At 36.0% G+C, this 20,701-nt stretch overlaps 5 protein-coding genes across 5 annotated transcripts; all 5 read left to right on the top strand.

Moving 5' to 3' along the window:
• Positions 1 to 8,598: 8,598 nt before the first annotated feature.
• Positions 8,599 to 9,171, top strand: LOC141691808 (uncharacterized). Its single transcript, XM_074496562.1, has one exon. The coding sequence runs from the start codon at positions 8,599 to 8,601 to the stop codon at positions 9,169 to 9,171; it is 573 nt and encodes a 190-aa protein (XP_074352663.1).
• Positions 9,172 to 15,513: 6,342 nt separating this feature from the next.
• LOC141691807 (putative mitochondrial protein AtMg00310) lies at positions 15,514 to 16,374 on the top strand. Its single transcript, XM_074496561.1, has one exon. It carries the CDS (start codon positions 15,514 to 15,516, stop codon positions 16,372 to 16,374), a length of 861 nt encoding a protein of 286 aa, XP_074352662.1.
• Positions 16,375 to 16,428: 54 nt separating this feature from the next.
• Positions 16,429 to 17,049, top strand: LOC141691806 (uncharacterized). The gene has a single exon (XM_074496560.1). It carries the CDS (start codon positions 16,429 to 16,431, stop codon positions 17,047 to 17,049), a length of 621 nt encoding a protein of 206 aa, XP_074352661.1.
• Positions 17,050 to 17,106: 57 nt separating this feature from the next.
• LOC141691805 (uncharacterized) lies at positions 17,107 to 17,496 on the top strand. Its single transcript, XM_074496559.1, has one exon. The coding sequence runs from the start codon at positions 17,107 to 17,109 to the stop codon at positions 17,494 to 17,496; it is 390 nt and encodes a 129-aa protein (XP_074352660.1).
• Positions 17,497 to 19,148: 1,652 nt separating this feature from the next.
• Positions 19,149 to 20,528, top strand: LOC141691804 (uncharacterized). Its single transcript, XM_074496557.1, has 2 exons — positions 19,149 to 19,504; positions 19,748 to 20,528. The coding sequence occupies exons 1-2, from the start codon at positions 19,149 to 19,151 to the stop codon at positions 20,526 to 20,528; spliced, it is 1,137 nt and encodes a 378-aa protein (XP_074352658.1).
• Positions 20,529 to 20,701: the final 173 nt, after the last annotated feature.

The following is a 20,701-nucleotide window of genomic DNA, read 5'->3' as shown; positions in this document are numbered from 1 at the left end:
AGTAGAAGAGTCTACTTATAAGTTAGACTCAGACACGCTTGACAAATATCCTCACTTGTTTAATTAAATCAGATTCTGGGGACAGAATCTTTTTAAGGGGGAAGGATGTAACGACTCGTATATTTTTAGTATTATTTAAATATATAATTATTGAATAATTAAATGAATAAAATATGTATATAGGTTCTGTCAACGGGTTATTTTTTTATTATGTATATGTGATTACTAGTGTATGGGATTGAATTGCGTGGTTAATTATTGGGTTGTATGACTTTGTTTCGCTTTTAAAGGTAATTTTATTGCAGTTTTATTTCTCATAAATATGTGGATTGTCTCTAAAATTGTTTTTATGGTTCTATAAATACAATAATTATTTTTAGGTATTTATAAAATCTAGAAATAAATATTTTATCAATTATTTAACCCTGTATGATTTTCTGATTATATTTCAGTGTAAATTCCATAATAAATTCAAAAATTACGAAATTCATATTTTGTGAAGTTTATAATATTCTTAGAATTTTAAAATTATTCTGGAAATTTTTAGGATTAATTTCACCTGCGCATTGATTCATTTAATTGATAAAAGCAGGTATAAATTGCGTTTTAGAAATTGATTTAAAATTATGAAAATTACATTTTTATTTACTTCGGGATATTTATAATATTTTAAAACTATTTTTGTGATTTTTTGAGTTTGTTTTATTCGCAATTCGATTAGTTAAATTGCGAATTTCAGAATAAATTTATGCTAACAGCCAGTAGTGAGGACATGTGTTTGGGTTTTATGCATTCAGAGAAACGTGGTTGTTGCTGTTTGGGTAAAGAAAAAAAATGATAAACAAACCCCACCCCACCCCCGTTCATTCGACTCTCTCTCTAAATCTCTGAGTCTCTCTCGAGTCTCCCGACTCTCTCTTCATCTCTCAATCACTTATTCCGTTATCTCTCCTCCTCCCCTCTCTGTTCCCGTTTTCCCCTCCTACTTCTTGTTCGGTGGAATTATTTCCTCCGCCCGTTGTTTCCGGTCAGCTTCCGGTGGTTGCTCCGATTTACTTCTGTTGTTGGTGCGTGTATATGCACATGCCTGTATGTATATATGCGCTATGTTTGTGTGGTTTTGGTTGGCTTAGTTTTGATTTTGTGTGTGTGACCTTGTTGTGCTAATTCGAATTCTCTCCCTGGGAGTGTTCAAATTTTTGTTTAATTCTTTTTCAAAAAATAAAGTTCAATGAAATAATTTTGATTTTTCGAACTGATTTTTTTTAATTCCGAGAATTTTAATCGGTGAAATACGCGTTGGAAACCCGAAACTAATCGGGTACCCGCGAATTTTACCGCCGTCGGCGATGAGCCGATGGTGGACTGTGATGATTAATTCTAAGTCCTACGAATAAAAATATAAAAAATACAAATAATAATTAATAATTGTAATTGAATTGGAATTTGGGAATTTATGGACTTCGATTGATATTGTTGGTTTGAGTCGGTGGTTGGGATTTGTGAAAATTGGATTGTTGTTGTTGATTTGACGTCGAATTGGTTCGACGGGATAGTCCGATAAATAAAGGAAGTGTTGCCCAATTTTCGGGAAATCAAACTACGGAAATACAGGAGCGTATCCAGTAATTATCCGGACGTCGAGCGAATATATAACTATATACATATACTTTATTCGAAACTTGATTGTATGTTGTGGTGAAATATTTTGCCAAAACCAATAACCCTAATTTCGTAAAATGACGAGTATACCTATATTCTTAAAATGAACACCGAACCAATTTTCGAGAACGTGAACCCTAATTATTGTGTGTGTTATTACAATATGTATAATTACGAGTCGGAAGTTGATATCGAATGGGTAGGTTTGTAGCGAGGATATGTCAAGCATAATCGAATGTCTAAACTAGGGTATTTCGACTCTGTAGGTTATAGTCGGAAGGCTAGAGAGTTGGCACTGGACTAAAAATAACCTAGTGATCAGTCGACGAGCTCAATAAGGTTCCAATCGAAGGACCTAGGTGTTGAAGTCGAATCAAAGGTGATCTAGTGGTTAGACGATAAAGCCTGAGCGTCCGAGTCGGCTCAAAGTCAATCAATAATAGTTGTAAAGCTCTGCAAGGCAAGTACCCCTGACCATATCTTTATGGTTCAGTAATATATGATTAATTATTGATTTAAATTACGTACTGGAACAGAACGTTTTAAGTTACGTATCTCCTGGGTTTCAAATTATTTTGTTAACTTATGTTTTGGAGGAAAAGTAACTTCTGAAAATGCCTATCTCTAAATTTTGGATAAAATGAAAATGTTTTAGAAAGTGTGCCGTGATAGAATTATTTTGAAAAGAGATAGGTAAGTGGTTTAGAAAACTGGATAAAGTTGATCAGATAATTGGATGAGCGTGCGCAAGGGCCCGTAACAGCCAGGAAGATAGCCTAAGAGGCGAAGTGGGTGCGCACCCTATTATAACCACTAGCCCAGCGTGACATGGACTTAGCTAATCTCTGAGTTCCGGAACTAGTTTCATAGGATGGCCAAGATAGAGTCGTCCTATGGAGATAGCCTGATCAGCTGTCTCACTAGGGATCGTCCAATACTTTTATATATGAGCGTGATTTTGAGGTTCCCGTAACGGAATAAGTGATTTTGAGGTTCCCGTAACGGAACAAGTGATTTTGAGGTTCCTGTAGCGGAACAAATGATTTTGAGGTTCCCGTAACGCAACAAATGATTTTATGGTCCCCGTAATGGGACAAATGCTTTTAAGGTTCCTATAATGGAACGGAAGATTTGGAAATGAAAGTAGCATGCTAAAATTGAACTCTAGTATTCACACAGCACACAACTAATGATACGTTTTATAGAGCATGTTAGTTATTGATATCCAGTTTATACATGTGTTCTTGTTTTTCATAAACGAGTTATGATTTCTGTTCCTACAACCGTTTATCATAAACTGTTTTACTTGTTATTCGTATATTGGTACTGCTGAGCAATTGATTGCTCATCCTTACAAAATGTTTTATATATGTATTGCAGATACCTAAGAGATTCTTCCATGGTAGTCGGGGTAGAGTTCCAGTTCCTTCTGTGTCAGGTTCGTCTGAGGTAGTTGTGTCAGACCATAAATGGTCTGTTGAGTTGATGTATTAAGATAGTATTATCAAGTTGGTTGTAATGAGTTAGTTTTATAATAATTATAACCTAAGTCATACTAAAACCTGGAAAAGATCTTGGTAAGAGGGGTCGTGATTATGTTTTATCAGTGAAATGAATTATATTATGTTAGTTGTTGTATTGTGAATGATGTCAACTCCTGACCGCGGGGTTGAGGCCGTCACACCGTACATCTTGTTATTCATATGATAGGAAAATTTAAAAAGTTTTATTAAAACCTCTCACATTGAGCTGAAGGAAAAAATAGGAGTCACTTATATTGATATAAAATGAAGATGAATTGATAAGTCATTTATTTATTGTATCGAGAAAAACAAGAACAAGTATGTGGTTAATGTGTTAACTGTATGTGTTTATTGTGTTATATCTTAATTAATGTATATCTATTTAATGTTAGTATTATTTCATGATTACTGCATAGAGCAAAATATTACTGCATTTAGCACCACCCTAAATTTATATACCCTGTCCTCTTTATGAATTTTGCCAAACAAAAGGCTTCAGGTGTATTTAACTTTAATTCATAGATTTTAAAATTCATATGAGTATTTAATTTAAATTTTAAAAAAATTCAGCTAAATTCAAGTTATTTATTTTCATTTAAATTTTGTTATACTTAAAATTTGGTACAAGAATTATTCAGATCAATTCCAGATCAATTAAATAAAATTAGAACAAAGATAACAAGATTCAATTAGAATTAGGACTTGTCTGACGCCTCTAAAAATGGTAAAGCTGGCTTTCCCACACATTAGGGCACGTCCAGATGATAGATGATGACATGACATGGAGAGTCCTAAACTTCCTAAAAAGTTTTATGTGATAAGGAGCGTCCCAATTTATACACGGGGTAGGTCACGCACTAATAAGTAAATATAGTTTTAGGATGAGACTTTAATATGTGCCTTGGACGAAGTTTTTGGATGCATCGAAAAGGGAAAAATATTGTTACTAATTATGCACATAATTTATTGAAGAATTTCTTTCTGTAATACAACCTCAGGAATGAGGTTTCCGTGGCCAGAGACCTCCAGGAGTATGCCTGGACGGAAGACCTCCTCTTGTAGTCAATGAATGTCCTTATTGGGGATGTGAGTTGAATTCTGATGTGTGTTTTGGGAGCTATGTCTCTATAGTCAACGGGTGTCCTCGTTGGGAGATTTTGAAATATCCGACACTTTGCACCCGAAAGTTTGGGATCATATGTCCTACAATCTGGTAGGGGTCCCTATCCGGGAGAGAAGGATGCGTCCAACATTTGGGGTAAAAGCGGAGGGTGATCCTCGACCGAGGAGATGCCTTATTTACGAAGTCTTGAAGCCGTAGGTAAGGCTTGAGCCTTTGTGTTTAGGCCTCATCGGCGGACATTTATAAAGCTAATAGAAGACGATTTTTAGTAGATTTTCTACTGGGCCTCGGGATGAGAAATCTAAGTGTATTAGGTTTCTTGTTCCACAAGAACTATGTTGGCTTCATTGCCTATAAATATGAATACGTAGGCAAATTGTAAGGGGGTTAGAAGTTAAGAGCGCAAATCAGCCACCACAACCCTAATCAATCTCATAAACCACTAAACACAACCACCATATCATGTTCAACTTTTCGGGCGAAGAACCACCGTCATAAATTTTGTTTCCGGCTACAAAACTCGGATTTTGTTGATACTAAATGCCTCCGTCAAAAAACTTCACTCTACGAATTTTACGTGAATTTGTCATTTGCATATATTATTCTTCATGAATTATTAATAATTTGGAGTATGAATTAATTATAATGTAAAATTGTTCACATTAATGAATTATCAAATCTAATTTAGGAACTGGATCACGTTTTACGAGAATGCGGAAGGGGTGAGCATTCGGTCGGTTCAGTCCAGACCCAATAGACCAGAAAATCGAGTTGTCACTTTTTCTTCGACCGAACCGGACCAGACCGGAGTTATATTATGGACCAGATCGAACAGAACCAAACGAACCTAATTTCTTTTCAAAAGAAAATTATATTAAAAATTATAAAATTTAAAACAGAATTAAAGTAATGTGATATATATATAGTTTTAAGAGTGTGTAGAGGTTAAATATTATTATAATTTTTAAGATATATATAAAATGGACATAATATAAAATTATAATATTTATGACAATGTTTATTCGGTTTATTCGGTATGGACCGAAATATTTTTTAAAGAAACCTTACCGAAATGAATATTATGTACTCTTCTGCCAATTTATTTTAGCATTTGATATTGTTCAAGTTGTACTATCATGGGGATGTTTAACAAAATTATTCGATATTACCCTAAAATAGTATACTACTTGATGTACTTTTACTTTAATGATATTTATATGAACCTACTTGATAAATTTAATTTTTCGAAAAAACAAGTCACAATATTTTAAAATTTGAGAATCAAATATATTTAAAATTTGCTCTTGGTTACTTTCATAAAAAGATGAGAACAACATATGATGTTAATAAAATATCAAATGATTTTAAATTATAAACTCTTACCTCCTCCTTCGGTCCAAGAACAAGAGAGCTAACACAATGAAATTGAAATTCTTTAATAAGAACATGATGATATTGCTTGCTGGCTACGAATGCCATTTCACGAAATTACTTTCCTTTCTTCTACTCAAAAAACAAGCCTAAAACACGGGGTTTGGGTCTTTTTATCACATTGAGATGCCGCCTTAGGAAGAGAAATCCAAAACAAGTAAAAATCCCGGGAAAACGCTAACTTGTCAGATTTGAGATCCCATCTACGTGCGGAAATGGACTTGCAGCCTAAAATCCCGCGAAAATGAATGTAAATAACGGTAGTTTATAGCAAACAACAAGCTCCCTTTCTGACGAGAACCAACAAATATTTTTGATCATATTCATCAAATAATACAACTTATTAATTTTCTTTTCAAAGAATATAAAACACTTTTGACACTGTTCTTGAGCGCTGGCCCAGATCTAGTGGTAAAGCCTCTTGCAGATAGGTAGCAGTGCTCATTAGAGTTTTACCATATATTATTGGAATTAATATATTCTTCACTATCTTACGCGTCGGATTCTGGCCTACAGAAAGAATGAGTGAATCATTTGGATAATCTTTTACTATAGAGGCTTGTAAATCCGCAAGAAGGTAATCATACAAATCACGAATATAATCCTTATTATCGAGGGCTATAAGATTGGTTTGCGAAGCTAGCACTTTGTCCAATAAAAAATAGCTTATTAGCTGATAAGCACTCGCGGGGGCATCCTGGATTATAGGAGACCCAATGATCTCTGAGAATAATAGAGCGGGATCATTAACATTATTATTCTTGACAACGTAATCCAAGAGTGCAACAACACATGACAATAACTGTAATGGTTTTTTACCATCACGTGCTACTTTGATTAAAGCATTATTATCGTTAGCTATAGATATGATATTTTGTTTAATCCACGTCTTACCAAGAGAGTTATTTTTAAACCCATCAAAATGGAAGGATGTTGCTTCCATAAAAGATTCTATCTTTTCACCGTTTAGGGCGTTTAAACTAAAAATGTCGTCCGTCTACGCAAAGACAACCAGGATTCTGGTTAGATCACGTTCGTGGAAATGCAAAATACCGCTGCGATAGATTCGGCCTCGAAAATCCATAAAACAGGCAAATAAAAACGGTATCCCTCGTAGGCTATAACTAATTTTAATACGTATTGCTCATAGTGGGAACGTTGAATGAGTCGACTCAATATTCTCAATAAGGTTGAAATGCGTATACCTTTTTTGAAATTATATGAATAATACTTATTCTTAAGTATCTCATACACGTCCTTAAATTTTAATTTAGATAGAAATGAAGGCAAGAGTAAATCATGCTCTACTAATATAGATTCATTATTTCGAATATATTTCAAGAAAAGGCTATTCACTTTAAATGGTTAATTTTGTAGTTTATTCATGACATCGCATAATGTATCAAAATTCTTATTTAATTCTAGATAGAAATGATCTATGACGATATTGTGATTTTTGAAAAGGTATAAAAGATCATGACATATAAGTTTAATATAATATGTATTCCCAAAAATTAGATTTACGCAACTTATATGATATAAGCTTTGTTTGAGAGTGTTGTTAAAAATTGTTGTGCTATAAGAAAAAGTGTTGTCAGGAAAATTAGATGACTGTCTGATATTTTTTTTTAATTTATGTATATTTTGAGATATAATATATAAAAATAATGTTTTTTAGAAGGTTTGATGGTGAAACTGATAGCTATTTTCCGCAAAAGTTGAAAACAGCTTTTCCAAAAGCATGGGGGACATGATTTTGCTAACAACAGCTTTTAGACCAAAAACTCTTTTCCAGACAACAGTTTTTAAAATTTACCAAATATCCTTCTATTAGTTTTTCAGCAAAAAACTGTTGTAGCTGTCTGCAACATCAATACCAAACGGGGCGATAATGTGTAGGGCTGAGCATTCGGTCGGTTCGGTCAGAACCCGAATTGAACCGAATTAACCAAAAATCGAATTGTTAAATTTTTACTGACTAAACCGAACCGAACTTATGTATAAACCGAACAGGAAACCAGAATGAAATATTTCGGCTATTTCGGTTCGGTTTATAAAAACCGAAATATTTAAAATCAATCTGTTTCTGGCTTTTTGGAAATACAAATGAAGTCCCATATTTGGTTCTTATTTCTTACAAGTTACAGTCACTTTGAAATTATTACTTTTTTTAAGAAAAAGCATAATAAATTAAAGATCATCATATTAATTTGATTAACATACATTGAGTTTTAGTTTATATACCAAAACATGTTGTCATGTTGTCAGACTTCGGTAGTTTAGATTTAGCAAATCTGTTGGATTTGGAAGAACCTTCTATACTTGCAAGAATCAAATCAGCGATGATACGAATCTACTGCAAGTCGCAAGCAACGGGTCTGTATTTGTGATTTAAAATTATATTTATTATATTATACTATATATAAAAATAATTATACGTATATATAATTCAGTTAATTCGGTTAAACTGAACTAATATTTTGGAAAACCGAACCAAACCAAATTTATTTCGGTTCAAACCGAAAAACTGAAATAACCGAAATTTTAAAAATAATTCAAACCCAACCGAACTTGTCTGGTTTGGCTCGGTTTTTCGGTTTCGGTTCGGTTTTGCTCAGCCTTAATAATGTGTCATGGAGTACTATTTAACGTGGTACCATTGTGCAGACTTTCTTAACCCCCTATTTTTTTCGTTGATCCGACGAAACACAACTTATAGGTAAACTAAAGGTTTAATGACCTAACTAAAAAAGTCTTGTCATCTGACATGTATGTTTCAGTGAAGTGCTAGTCATTTCGTTTTCTCTATCAAATAGTGATCGTTATCTCAACCTGGTTCCATAACAATCTGTTTCCACAATGGATAAACACAAGAGTACGATGAAAGAAATGAAGGATGCATTTGCTACTATTCAACTCGAAGATGAGGAGTATAGTGGACTGAACTGTGAGAATGTGGAGGAAGATTTAAGCGAAATCGACACAAGATGGTGTTTAGTGGGACACTTTCTTACAGATTCACACATAGACTTTCAAGTTATGCAACATAAGATGGCCTCACTTTGGAGACCTGGACGTGGGGTTTATATGAAGCAACTGGACTCTAACAGATTCTTATTCCAATTCTACCATAAAATTGACATTCGGAGGGTGATTGAAGGGAGCCCCTGGATGTTTGGAAAGTTCCATCTGGTATTTGAAAGGCTTAAAGAGGGAGACAACCCTAGGACAGTAGAGATCAGAAACATTGATGTGTGGGTTCAGTTACATGACATGAGTACCAGATATATATCACAACGGGTAGCTACGGATGTTGGCAACTACTTGGGGAAATACATTGACGGAGATCATAATAATTTTGTTGGAGTATGGAGAGACTTTCTTCGTATAAGAGTTTCAATACCGTTGTTTCACCCATTAAACGTAGAATGAAGTTAAGGAAATCAGAAAAAGAGTGGTGTTGGGTTAACTTTAAATATGAAGCAATTCCTACGTTTTGTTTCATATGTGGGTTGATTGGACATGGGGAGCGCTTTTGTGATAGCATTTTTGATAGGCCAATGGAACAAATCGAACAACCATATGGTGCCTGGCTTCGTGCAGACCCAAGGAGAAGAACACATACTATGGGGGCTAAATGGCTCCGTAGTGGCGGCAGTGTACATGTGAGAAATTCTGATGGGAAAGATGAGGATGCATCAGATAAGGTAAGTCCCGTAATAGAAGCTCAAAACCAACAAATCAGCACAAAATCAAGGATAGGGGGACAAATCAGTATAAGTGATAAGGGAGAAATTGCAGGCCTGATAAAAGGCAACTCGGAGACAAATAAGCATATGGAGATATATCAGCCTTATATATCAAATTCAAAAACTCTTTTTTGGAGGGAGACATAAATGGGCCAGATAGTTTAATTATAGTGGACTCTAAACGTAGAAGAACAAATTCGGAGCAGAGAGAAATTACTGAAAAAGCCCAAGACCAACTAAGTGATATTGATATTCAATCTGTACATATTTTGAATTCAATAACGATTTAATGGCGGGGACTGCTTTGCAGACCCGCCAATCATTATGAATGCGTTGGCCTGGAACTTCCAGGGATTGTGAAAGAATATCTTCAATATATTATTTATTTTGGTATTTATACGATTAAACATAAAATTTAAATACACTTAGATCCTCTCCATTAGGACATGATTTTAATTAATCCGGATCAAAGTCAAATTGTCAAACCAGCTAAATTATTTTCAAGACTATTTATAGAAGAGATATTCCATTATTCTAAAAATATCAAAATTATATTTTATGGAATATATCTCTAAGGCAATTTGATCAAATAATAAATATCAAGTTATGATATTTTTTAGATCACATTTGCAACATCAATAAGGCAACAAGCTCGAATAAGGAATATATCATAAATATTCTTTAGAGATCTCGTGCTAAATCAAAAATATTTTACTCTTTGCTCCTAAATATATTTTACATCCTTCAAAAGAGTTTTTATTCAAAGTTTATTAATATTCATGGTTGAAGTATTAATATCCATTTTTACACTCATTCTGTGTGTTCGTAAAGTAATTTTCTCCCGTTTCGTAAAATCAGCATTTCTCGGAGAAAATTATTCAAAAATACTCAAAAATATTTCCTACCACTCAAATATATTTTATATATTAGGAAATATATTTTAAGTATCTATACAAGTCAAAACTTTGGTCAAAATATCCATCTCTTTCATTCCCAGATCAATAGTATTTTTATTCGGAAGTAAAGGCCGATAGAATCGCTTTAAATCTAAATAAATACTTCCACATAATAGAATGACTTGAAATTTGGTATGGATCACTTAAATGGTATTTTATATGCATGGTAAAAATTTTGTAGCGTTTCGAGAATTTTTGTCCGGGCACGAATTTTGAGGTAGTTGGTCCCACAGTTGACCACGTTTGACCTAGCTACCATTGACCATTATTGACCAAAATTTGCAGGCCATCATTTTATAATATTTAGGTAATTATCATATTTTAATGATATTTATTTAAGAGTTTTTGGGGTGGTCATGATTAATGATGCTTAATCCTTAATTAAAGTAATTAAAGAATGATTAAAAAAAGGAAAATATATATTTAATATATATATATATATATATATCAGCTGAGATTTGAATGAATACTAGCTTGTTCTTCCTTCCCACTTTCAAAGAAACACAACCTACTTGCCATGTCATCAATCCATGTAATACACTCCATCCACCATCCAATCCTTCTCAAATCTCAACCATTCATTCCACCCAACTTTCTCTATAAATAAACCCCCACCCCAACCCATTTTAATTAAGCTAAAAAGCCAAATACTTGCTGAGAATTTTTCAACAAGTGCCTCTCTTCATCTCTTTCAAATTCTATACAAACACTTCTTCTCAAAAACCTTCTCTCTCTTAAATATATACACATATTCTTAAGGTTTTTGATATCCAAGCTTAGCTTCACCCAACCAAGCTTGTCCCACCAAGTGAGATCATTCACCACCACTTGCCGGCCTCCCGAAGGGCTGCCCAAGTTCGTCCATAGTGCCGAAATCCGGCCGAACCTCCGGCGAATTTTTCCGACCGTTTTCCAAAAGTGGTGAGTTTTTAGCTTCTTCTTTGGTTTTCTTTATTTTGAGCTATGTACTTAATTTCTCTACTTCATCTCAAGCTCTAATACAAGATCTCCTATAAAGAAGGTTCTCTAAGAAAAGAGAACGAAGATTCAAACTCGAAATTCGAATAAGTACTTGATCTTCAAACCGAAGCTCTATACGAAGAAGATCTATAATATACAAGTACTTAAATCTCTAAATAACTCCTCACGAGTGAGAATTCATAAATATATAAATAACTCCTCACGAGTGAGATTTCATATTTGACATCGCGAGTTGGCCAATTACTTGCATTTTATTTATCTCGATCTTGACCAACATATTTCATGAATATAGTATAATTACGAAAGGTATCGTTTTATAATCTCGCTAACATCTCTAGTGTTCCGAGAGATTATAAATCGATCAATAGTGATCTTCGTAATTTTGTCAAATATAAGAGACGGATTAAATCACATGAGTTGGCCAATTACTCGCACTTCGTAATCATCCGTCTAAACTTCAAAGGTGGATTTAATCACACGAGTTGACCAATTACTTTGCATTTCATTTATCTCGATCTTGGTCAACGCATATTTCGTGTATATAGTATCATTACGAAAGGTATCACTTATAACCCCTTCTAGCATCTTCAGTGTTCCGGGGGATTATAAGTCGATCAATAGTAAACTTTGTAATCATCCACCTAAACTTCAAAAGCACAAATTCAAAGCCAATTACTTGCACTTCTATTATTTGGACCTTGGCTAAGAATCATAGAACCTATAAAGTTGCTTGAAGTTAAAAGTATACTTTGACCACATAATCGTCAAATCATAAGTATACCAAAAGAAAGCGTGGAGATTCATGATATAAGGGATATGAGATATTCTTTTGTCTTTTACCATCCCATGGATATGCAGAAGGTTATTGATGGTGGGCCATGGTTATTTGAGCAAGGGATGTTAGTACTTAAACAGTTAGTAGGAGGTGAAGATCCTAAGGAGATGACATTGGACGAAGCTGATATATGGATACAGGTGTATGATATTCCCAAAGGTCTTGTTTCAGAAAATATATTGAAAGGTATTGCTAATTATGTTGGCCAATTTATCAAGTCTGATCCAACGAACCTTAATGGTTTATGCAAGGCATACTATAGACTTAGAGTTCGTATTCTATGCAAATCCAGGAAAGGAGATTGAACGGACATATGGTACGTGGTTAAGGGCACCAAGTAAGAATACAAAGAATGAAAATACATCAAGATGGTTAAGAAATGGTGAAGGTGGAAGTGACTGGGGAGGAAGCCCTGCAACTCCAAGCACGCCGGCGACTGGAAATGGTAGTGAGGAAGGTAAGGCGAAATTTCAGGGGGATGGAAGGTTAGTTGTAACAACTTTAAAGGATAATAATAAGATTATGGAAAACCACGATAATGAAGCTCAATCAAAAAAGGTTAGCACGAGATCAGCGATTGAAAAACAAATTAGTTTAAGGGATAAGGAAAAAATATTAGGCACTTCCAAAGGAAACACGGAGATTCCAAATCAATATATTCAGAAATCAAAAAATGTATTCGAGGGAAACACCAATGGGCCGGATAGTTTATTTGTGGTGGACCCAAAGTGAAGAAGAACCAATCTGGACCAAAATGACACATAGGCAAAATCCCAGGAACAAACTACGGACATGGATACACCAGACGGGCTTATGCAGCTATCAAAAAACGAACTAATGACGGGGACTGCTATGCAGACCCGCCAATCATTATGAATGCCTTGACTTAGAACTGCCAGGGTATGGGTTCCCCTGGGAAGATTCAGTTCCTTAAAGACTTAACCCGTGTAGAAAAGCTTGCCTTCCTGTTCTTAAGTGAGACTATTAGTAGTTATGCCAAGATGGAGGAGTTGTGTAATAATTGGGGGTTTGAAGGCTTTGCTGTAGTTGAGCCTCAAGGCAAGAGTGGAGGTATTGCGATGTTTTGGAAGAATGCTATTAATGTCAAATTGTTAAGCTTCTCTCGTTCGCATATTGATGTTTGTATTAGTTCCAACGGTATGGATGATTGGCATTTATCAGGTATTTATGGGGAGCCTGCAAGATCTCAGAGACACAAAATGTGGGAGTTGTTAAGGAATTTGTCACGCGATGCAAATCTCCCTTGGTGTTTAGTAGGAGATTTCAACAATGTTACCTCTCAAGCTGATAAGAAAGGAGGTTCTTCTTACCCTAGTCATCTGATTGAGGGTTTTAATGAGTGCATGATTGATGCCCGGCTCTATGATCTAGACCTCATTGGCCACCAATTTACTAGGGAACGGGGGCGTAACACTAGCAACTGGATAGAAATTTGGTTAGACAGAGTCCTTGCAAATGATCAGTGGATTGACAAATTTAGTAGGGCTAAGGTTTACAACCTTGAGGGTTCTCCGTCTGACCATAGTCCGCTTTTACTTGTACCAGAGCAGCCATTCCGGGGTAGTAAAAAGAAACACTTTAAATTTGAAAATGCATGGTTAACTGAATCTACGTGTTTTCAAATTATAAAAGATTGCTGGGAGGAGGACCCAAATGGCAATGTAATGCAAAAAGTGGAGAAATGCGCGGAAAGTTTGAAGGTTTGGGGTCGAGAAGTAACTGGCAACTTTGGCAAACGAATAAAGGAATGTCAGATTCAGCTGAAAATTCTAAGAAATAAGAGAGATTCACAGTCAGTTATTGCTTACGAGTCGACAAGAAAGCAGTTACATCTAGTGTTGGATCAGAAAGAAATTTTTTGGAGACAGCGATCGAAACAACTCTGGTTGCATGCGGGGAACAAAAATACTAAATATTTTCATGCCACATGTAATAGAAGGAAGCGCAATAATTATATACAAAGGCTGAAAAACGAAGATGGTGAATGGGTCGACTGGGGGAGTGGTTTACAAGACACAATCAGAGATTACTTTCAACAGTTGTTTACAGAAAATCAAACCCAAGTAGAGGGGGTTCTCAATTGCATCTTGAGGACTATTACTGACCAGCAGAATGCAGAGCTTAAAGCACCAGTTACAATAGAGGAAGTGAAAGAAGCCCTGTTTAGTATGCATCCAGATAAAGCTCCGGGGCCGGATGGCATGACCCCGTCATTTATTCAAAGAAACTGATTGGTAGTCGGGGAAAGTATTGTGAACATGACAAATGAATTTTTTACAACAGGAGAGCTTTTAGAGAACGTTAATAACACCAACATTGTGTTCATTCCAAAGAAGAAACACCCAGCGAACTTGAAAGAGTTGAGGCCAATTGCCTTGTGTAATGTAGTTATGAAAATAATTATAAAGGTTATTGTAAATCATTTTAAGAAGGTGTTGGAAACCATTATCTCAGATAATCAAAGCGCTTTTCTTCCTGGCCGTTTGATATCAGATAATATCATGGTGTCGTTCAAAATTATGCATTATTTAAAATGTAAGAAATTTGGCAAAGAAGGTCGCATGGCTATCAAACTAGACATGTCCAAGGCTTATGATCGTATAGAATGGAAATTTCTTCGTGGCATTCTTCTAGCTATGGGGTTCAGCAACTGGTGGACTAATTTAATTCTCAAATACGTGTCGACAGTGGAATACAAAATATTTCATGGTGAATTTGAAATGGGTCCAATAATCCCCAGTCGTGGTTTGCGACAAGGCGATCCTCTATCGCCATATCTGTTTATTGTCTGTGTTGAAGGCCTCTCTGCTCTTCTCAAGCATTACGAGAATAACAGGTGGTTACAAGGAATTAAAATTTGCAAGAAAGCCCCAGTAGTAAGCCATATGCTGTTTGTAAATGACAACTATGTGTACTGTAAAGCTTATGGGAGGAAGCAAGAAAAGTTATGGAACTGTTGGAGGTGTATGAGAAAGCCTCAGGCCAAAAATTTAATTCCATCAAGTCCACGGTTTTCTTCAGTGCCAATATCATTAATTACAACAAAGAGCAAGTGTGTCAAGTCCTTCTTATTAGAGAGGCTGATGATACATCGAAATATTTGGGCCTACCCAACATTTTAGGTAGGAACAAATCTGCAGTTTTCGGGTATCTAAAAGATAAAGTGGTGTCGAGCATTCAAAACTAGAATGTGAAAAAGATTTCTAAGCCTGCAAAAGAAATCTTAATCAAAATGGTGGCTCAGGTATTACCTTCATATGCTATGAATGTCTTTCTATTGCCTCTAAACCTTATTCGAGATATAGAGATTTGTATGGCCAAGTTTTTCTGGAACTCTTCGCAGAATAATAGCTCTCCTATCAACTGGATGTCATGGGATAGATTGAGTAATCATAAACATAATGGTGGTCTCGGATTTAGAGATTTGCGTGATTTTAACTTAGCAATGCTTGGGAAACAATGTTGGCGGTTGATTACTAACCAGGAGAGCTTGGTGGCTAGACTGTACAAGGCCAAATATTATGCTGATAGAGATTTTATGGAGGCTAAGTTGGGTAGTAGTCCTAGTTTCATTTGGCGAAGCATTCTGGAGGTGAAAAGGATTATTTCAGCTGGTTCATGTTGGAGGATTGGTAATGGAACTAAAATTCAAATTTTGGGGCAACCTTGGCTGAAAAATAACAACCCTTACATCACCACAGTGTCACCAGTTCTAGAAAATCAAAGGGTAGCTTCTTTGTTCTACGAGCATAGTAAAGAATGGGATTTTGAGGTAGTCAATGATGTGTTCGAAGTGAGAGATCAACATCTCATTGCTAGCACTACTATTGAACAGGAGTTAGAAGATGATGTTTTAACCTGGAAGTTGGAAAACTCAGGCCAATATTCAGTTAAATCGGCTTATAAACTACTGCAACAAGAAAAAGGAAACTGGGGTATGGATGAAGATATCCTATTCTGGAAGAGTTTGTGGAACATTACAGCTCCTCCTCAAGCTTTAAATCTAATCTGGAGGGCTCTTACTTATTGTTTACCAACTCTGCTTCAATTACAATCGAAGCATGTGCCAGTAAATAATATATGTCCTCTTTGAAAAGAAGGAACTGAATCTATTCTCCATGCACTAGTTCAATACAGGGTTGCTGATATGTGTTGGCAAATTTTTATTCCTGGGATTAACACAAATGGGACTGTAGATTTTCGAACTTGGCTGGAGAGGAATTTATCAGGTAAGCCAGGGAAAGTTCAGTTCCTTAAACATTTAACACCGGTAGAAAAACCATCCTTCGTTTTTCTCAGCGAAACCATTAGTAGTTATAAGAAAATGGAAGTGTTATGTAAGAAGCTAGAATTTGATAGTTTTCTTGCAGTAGAACCACAAGGCAAAAATGGTGGTATTGCCATGTTTTGGAAAACTGGAGATAAAGTTGATCTTCAAAGCTTCTCTCGTTTGCATATTGATGTTATTGTGAGTTCAAATGTGAAGCCTGACTGGCGTTTGACGGGTATTTATGGTGAGCCTGCAAGAGCTAACAGACATAAAACCTGGGATTTAATCAGAAATTTAGCACGCGGTGCAAATCTTCCCTGGTGCTTAGTGGGTGATTTCAACAATGTCATATCCCAGGCGGACAAAAAGGGTGGGTCTCAATATCCTAACTATTTGATTGACGGTTTTAATAGCTGCTTACAAGATTCTCATCTACATGATCTGGAGCTTGTTGGTCATCAATACATCTGGGAAAAAAGATGGAATACGGAGCATTAGATTGAGATTCGTTTAGATAGAGTGTTGGCAAACCATCAGTGGATTTCTATGTTCAACATGGCCAAAGTGTACAATCTTGAAGGTTCCCCGTCGGATCACAGTCCATTGTTAGTTGTTCCAGAGCAGAAAACTAGTGGCAATAAGAAGAAACAATTTCGGTTTGAAAATGCGTGGTTAACCGAACCTATATGCTTTCAAATTGTTAGAGATGAGAAGGACAACGATAATGTTATTCAAAAGGTTGAAAGATGTGCTGAAAATTTAGATATTTGGGGCCGAGAAATCATGAGTTGTTTCAGTACAAGAATCAGAGAATGCAAAATCAGGCTGAAAGTGTTGAGGGGAAAAAGAGATGCTCAAGCGAAGGAGGAATACGATCTTATTCGGAAGAAACTGCACTTGATTTTGGACCAAAAGGAGATCTTCTGGAGACAGAGATCAAAATAATTATGGTTAAAAATAGGTAATAAAAACACTAAATATTTCCATGCTTCGTGTAACAGGAGAAAGCGGAACAATTATATCCAGAGATTGAAAAACGAAGATGGAGAGTGGGTGGATTGGAATTGTGGAATGCATGATTTGATCAGACAGTAATTTCAACAGCTATTCACTGAAGATCAAACTCAGGTAGGGGGCGTGTTGAACTGTATTGCTAAAACTATTTCTGACCAACAAAATTAATCGTTACTCGAACCAGTGTCTAAAGAGGAAGTGAGAGAGACAATATTCAGTATGCATCCTGATAAAGCACCGGGTCCTGATGGCGTGACCCCGGCATTTTTCCAAAAAAATTGGTTGGTGGTGGAGAGAGAAGTAGTTCAGATGACGAGGAATTTTTTTGTAACTGGGGAAGTACTGGAGAAGCTCAATGATACCAACATCGTTCTCATACCAAAGAAAAGACACCTCACGACCTTATCTGAGTTGCGACCTATTGCATTATGCAACGTAGTGATGAAGATTATAATGAAGGTAGTTGCCAATCAGTTGAAAAAAGTCCTAGAAACTATAATATTTGATACTCAAAGTGCTTTCTTGTCAGGACGTTTAATATCTGATAACGTAATGGTTTCGTTCAAAGTTATGCATTACCTGAAGCGTAAGAAGTTCGGAAAAGAGGGACACATGGCACTTAAATTGGATATGTTGAAAGCATATGATCGAATCGAGTGGAAGTTCTTGAAAGGTATTCTACTTGCAATGGGCTTCAGCAACTGGTGGACCCATCTCATTCTGCAGTGTGTTTCAACAGTAGGGTACAAAATCATTCATGGAAAGTTCAAAATTGGTCATATTATTCCCAGTAGAGGGTTGAGACAGGGGGATCCCCTGTCCCCATACCTCTTCATTATCTGTGTAGAAGGTTTAACATCACTGATCAAACATTATGAAATGAATAAATGGCTACAAGGTATCAAAATATGTAGACAGGCACCAACAGTCAGCCACATGCTATTTGAAGATGATATTTACCTGTATTGCAAAGCAGATATAAATGAAGCAGCTAAGGTAATGGAGCTATTAGAAGTGTACGAGAAAGCATCAGGCTAGAAGATAAATGCCAGCAAATCCAAGGTATTCTTTAGTGCCAACATAATTGAGTACAATAGAAAGTTGATCTGTCAAGAACTCAATATTAGAGAAGCAGATGACCCGTCCAAATATCTAGGCCTTCCCCTAACAGGAACAAATCTGTGGCGTTTGGTTACTTGAGAGACAAGGTGAAAGCCAGTATTCAGACCTGGACAGAAAAGAATATTTCCAAGCCTGCTAAAGAAATTCTAATTAAAATGGTGGCTCAAGCTTTACTGTCATATGCCATGAATGTCTTCCTCTTGCCAGTAGAACTCACTCGAGAAATAGAAAAATGCATGGCAAACTTTTTCAGAAACTCATCACAGGAGAAAAAGTCGAAGATCAACTGGATGTCATGGGATAAAATGGCCAGGCATAAACATAATGGGGGATTGGGATTTAGAGAGCTCAGAGACTTTAATTTGGCTATGCTTGGGAAGTAGTGCTGGAGTCTCATTACAAACCCAGATAGCTTGGTTGCTAGATTATATAAAGCAAAGTACTATGCTGATAAAAGTTTTATGCAAGCTACTTTGGGTGGCAGTCCCAGTTTCGTATGGCGTAGCATACTAGAGGCAAGGAAAGTTATCTCAGATGGGGCTTGTTGGAGAATAGGGAATGGTACTAATATTCAGATTATGGACCAACCTTGGCTTAATGCAGAAAACTCGCATGTCACTACAGTTTCTCCTGCTCTGGAAAATCAAATGGTGGCCTCTTTATTTCGGTCACATACTAGGGAATGGGAGTTAGATACTATAAGGGAAGTTTTTAATGACCAAGATCAACAACATATACTTAACACAATGATTGAGCAAGATTTGGAGGAGGACGTGCTCAACTGGAAGTTTGAAAATTCAGGAAATTACTCAGTCAAGTCAGCTTATAGATTACTGCAAAACCAAAAAGAAGTATGGAACGTCGGTATGAATGTTAACCTCTGCAAGAACCTGTGGACTATCACAGCCCCTCCACAGGTATTACATATGGTTTGGAGAGCTATCACCCAAAGCCTACCTACTATGGTGCAACTACAGACCAAGCATGTGCCAGTTAATAATATATGTTCGGTCTGTAAAAATGATAGTGAATCTATATTTCATGCTCTGGTTTAATGCAGGTTAGCAACTACATGTTGGAAGATTTTTGATCCCGGTATTCACATAGGAGACAATGAGGAGTTTCATACTTGGTTAGAAAGGAATTTAACAAGAAAATCGGACAACATCAAAGCTAAGGTGGTCACATTATGCTGGTCAATCTGGAGGTCGAGGAATGATTTAGTTTGGAATAAGAAAATATGGCAACCTATGTTCATTGTTGCAAAAACTTGGGAATATCTTTCACAGTGGAAAACGGCTCAGAATTGTTTTTCTGTTGCACCTATGTCTCCACCAACAGCAGGGGATGGTGCCATAATCTGGGCAAAGCCAGATCTAAACGAAGTAAAGATTACAACGGACGCAACAATTTTTGCAGAGAAAGGGTTCTCAGGGATGGGAATCATTGCCAGGAATCATGAGGGATATCTTATTACAGCTAAGTCGAGCACCAGACCCGAGGTCATGCAACCAGTGTTGGGAGAAGCTCTTGCTATTAAGGAAGCTTTGAGTTGGGCAAAAGAAATTCACTCACACATAGTCACGGTGGAAACTGATTGTCTGGTGGCAGTCCAACTGATTAGAAGTGCAGTTCCTATGCGATCACGTATGGGGAAGATAATTCAGGATTGCAGGGAGATCATTAGGGAGGTTAACAACATCAAGTTATATTTTATTAAGCGATCTGCGAATATGGCGGCACATGAACTTGCTTTAGTGTCTCATATGTATCCTGATTGTAACTTTAATTGGACGTCTGTTCCGTCAATGTTAAGAATTGTATCTGAAATGAGTTTATGAATTAATAAAAATCTGCATTTTGTCAAAAAAAGAAGGTTTAATGACCTTTTCGGTCTCAAAATTTGCACTAATATACTTTTAAAATCTATAAATTTAAAATCGTATCTTTTCAGATTTCGGATATTTAAAATATGATTTTTTACCCTTGGACCCGAAAAAACCGGAATAAAAAC

The sequence above is a fragment of the Apium graveolens genome, chromosome 10 (genome assembly GCF_009905375.1).
Source record: "Apium graveolens cultivar Ventura chromosome 10, ASM990537v1, whole genome shotgun sequence".
Lineage (NCBI taxonomy): Eukaryota > Viridiplantae > Streptophyta > Magnoliopsida > Apiales > Apiaceae > Apium > Apium graveolens.
The sequence above is the reverse complement of the archived record's forward strand: the minus strand, read 5'-3'. Positions and strand labels throughout refer to the sequence as shown.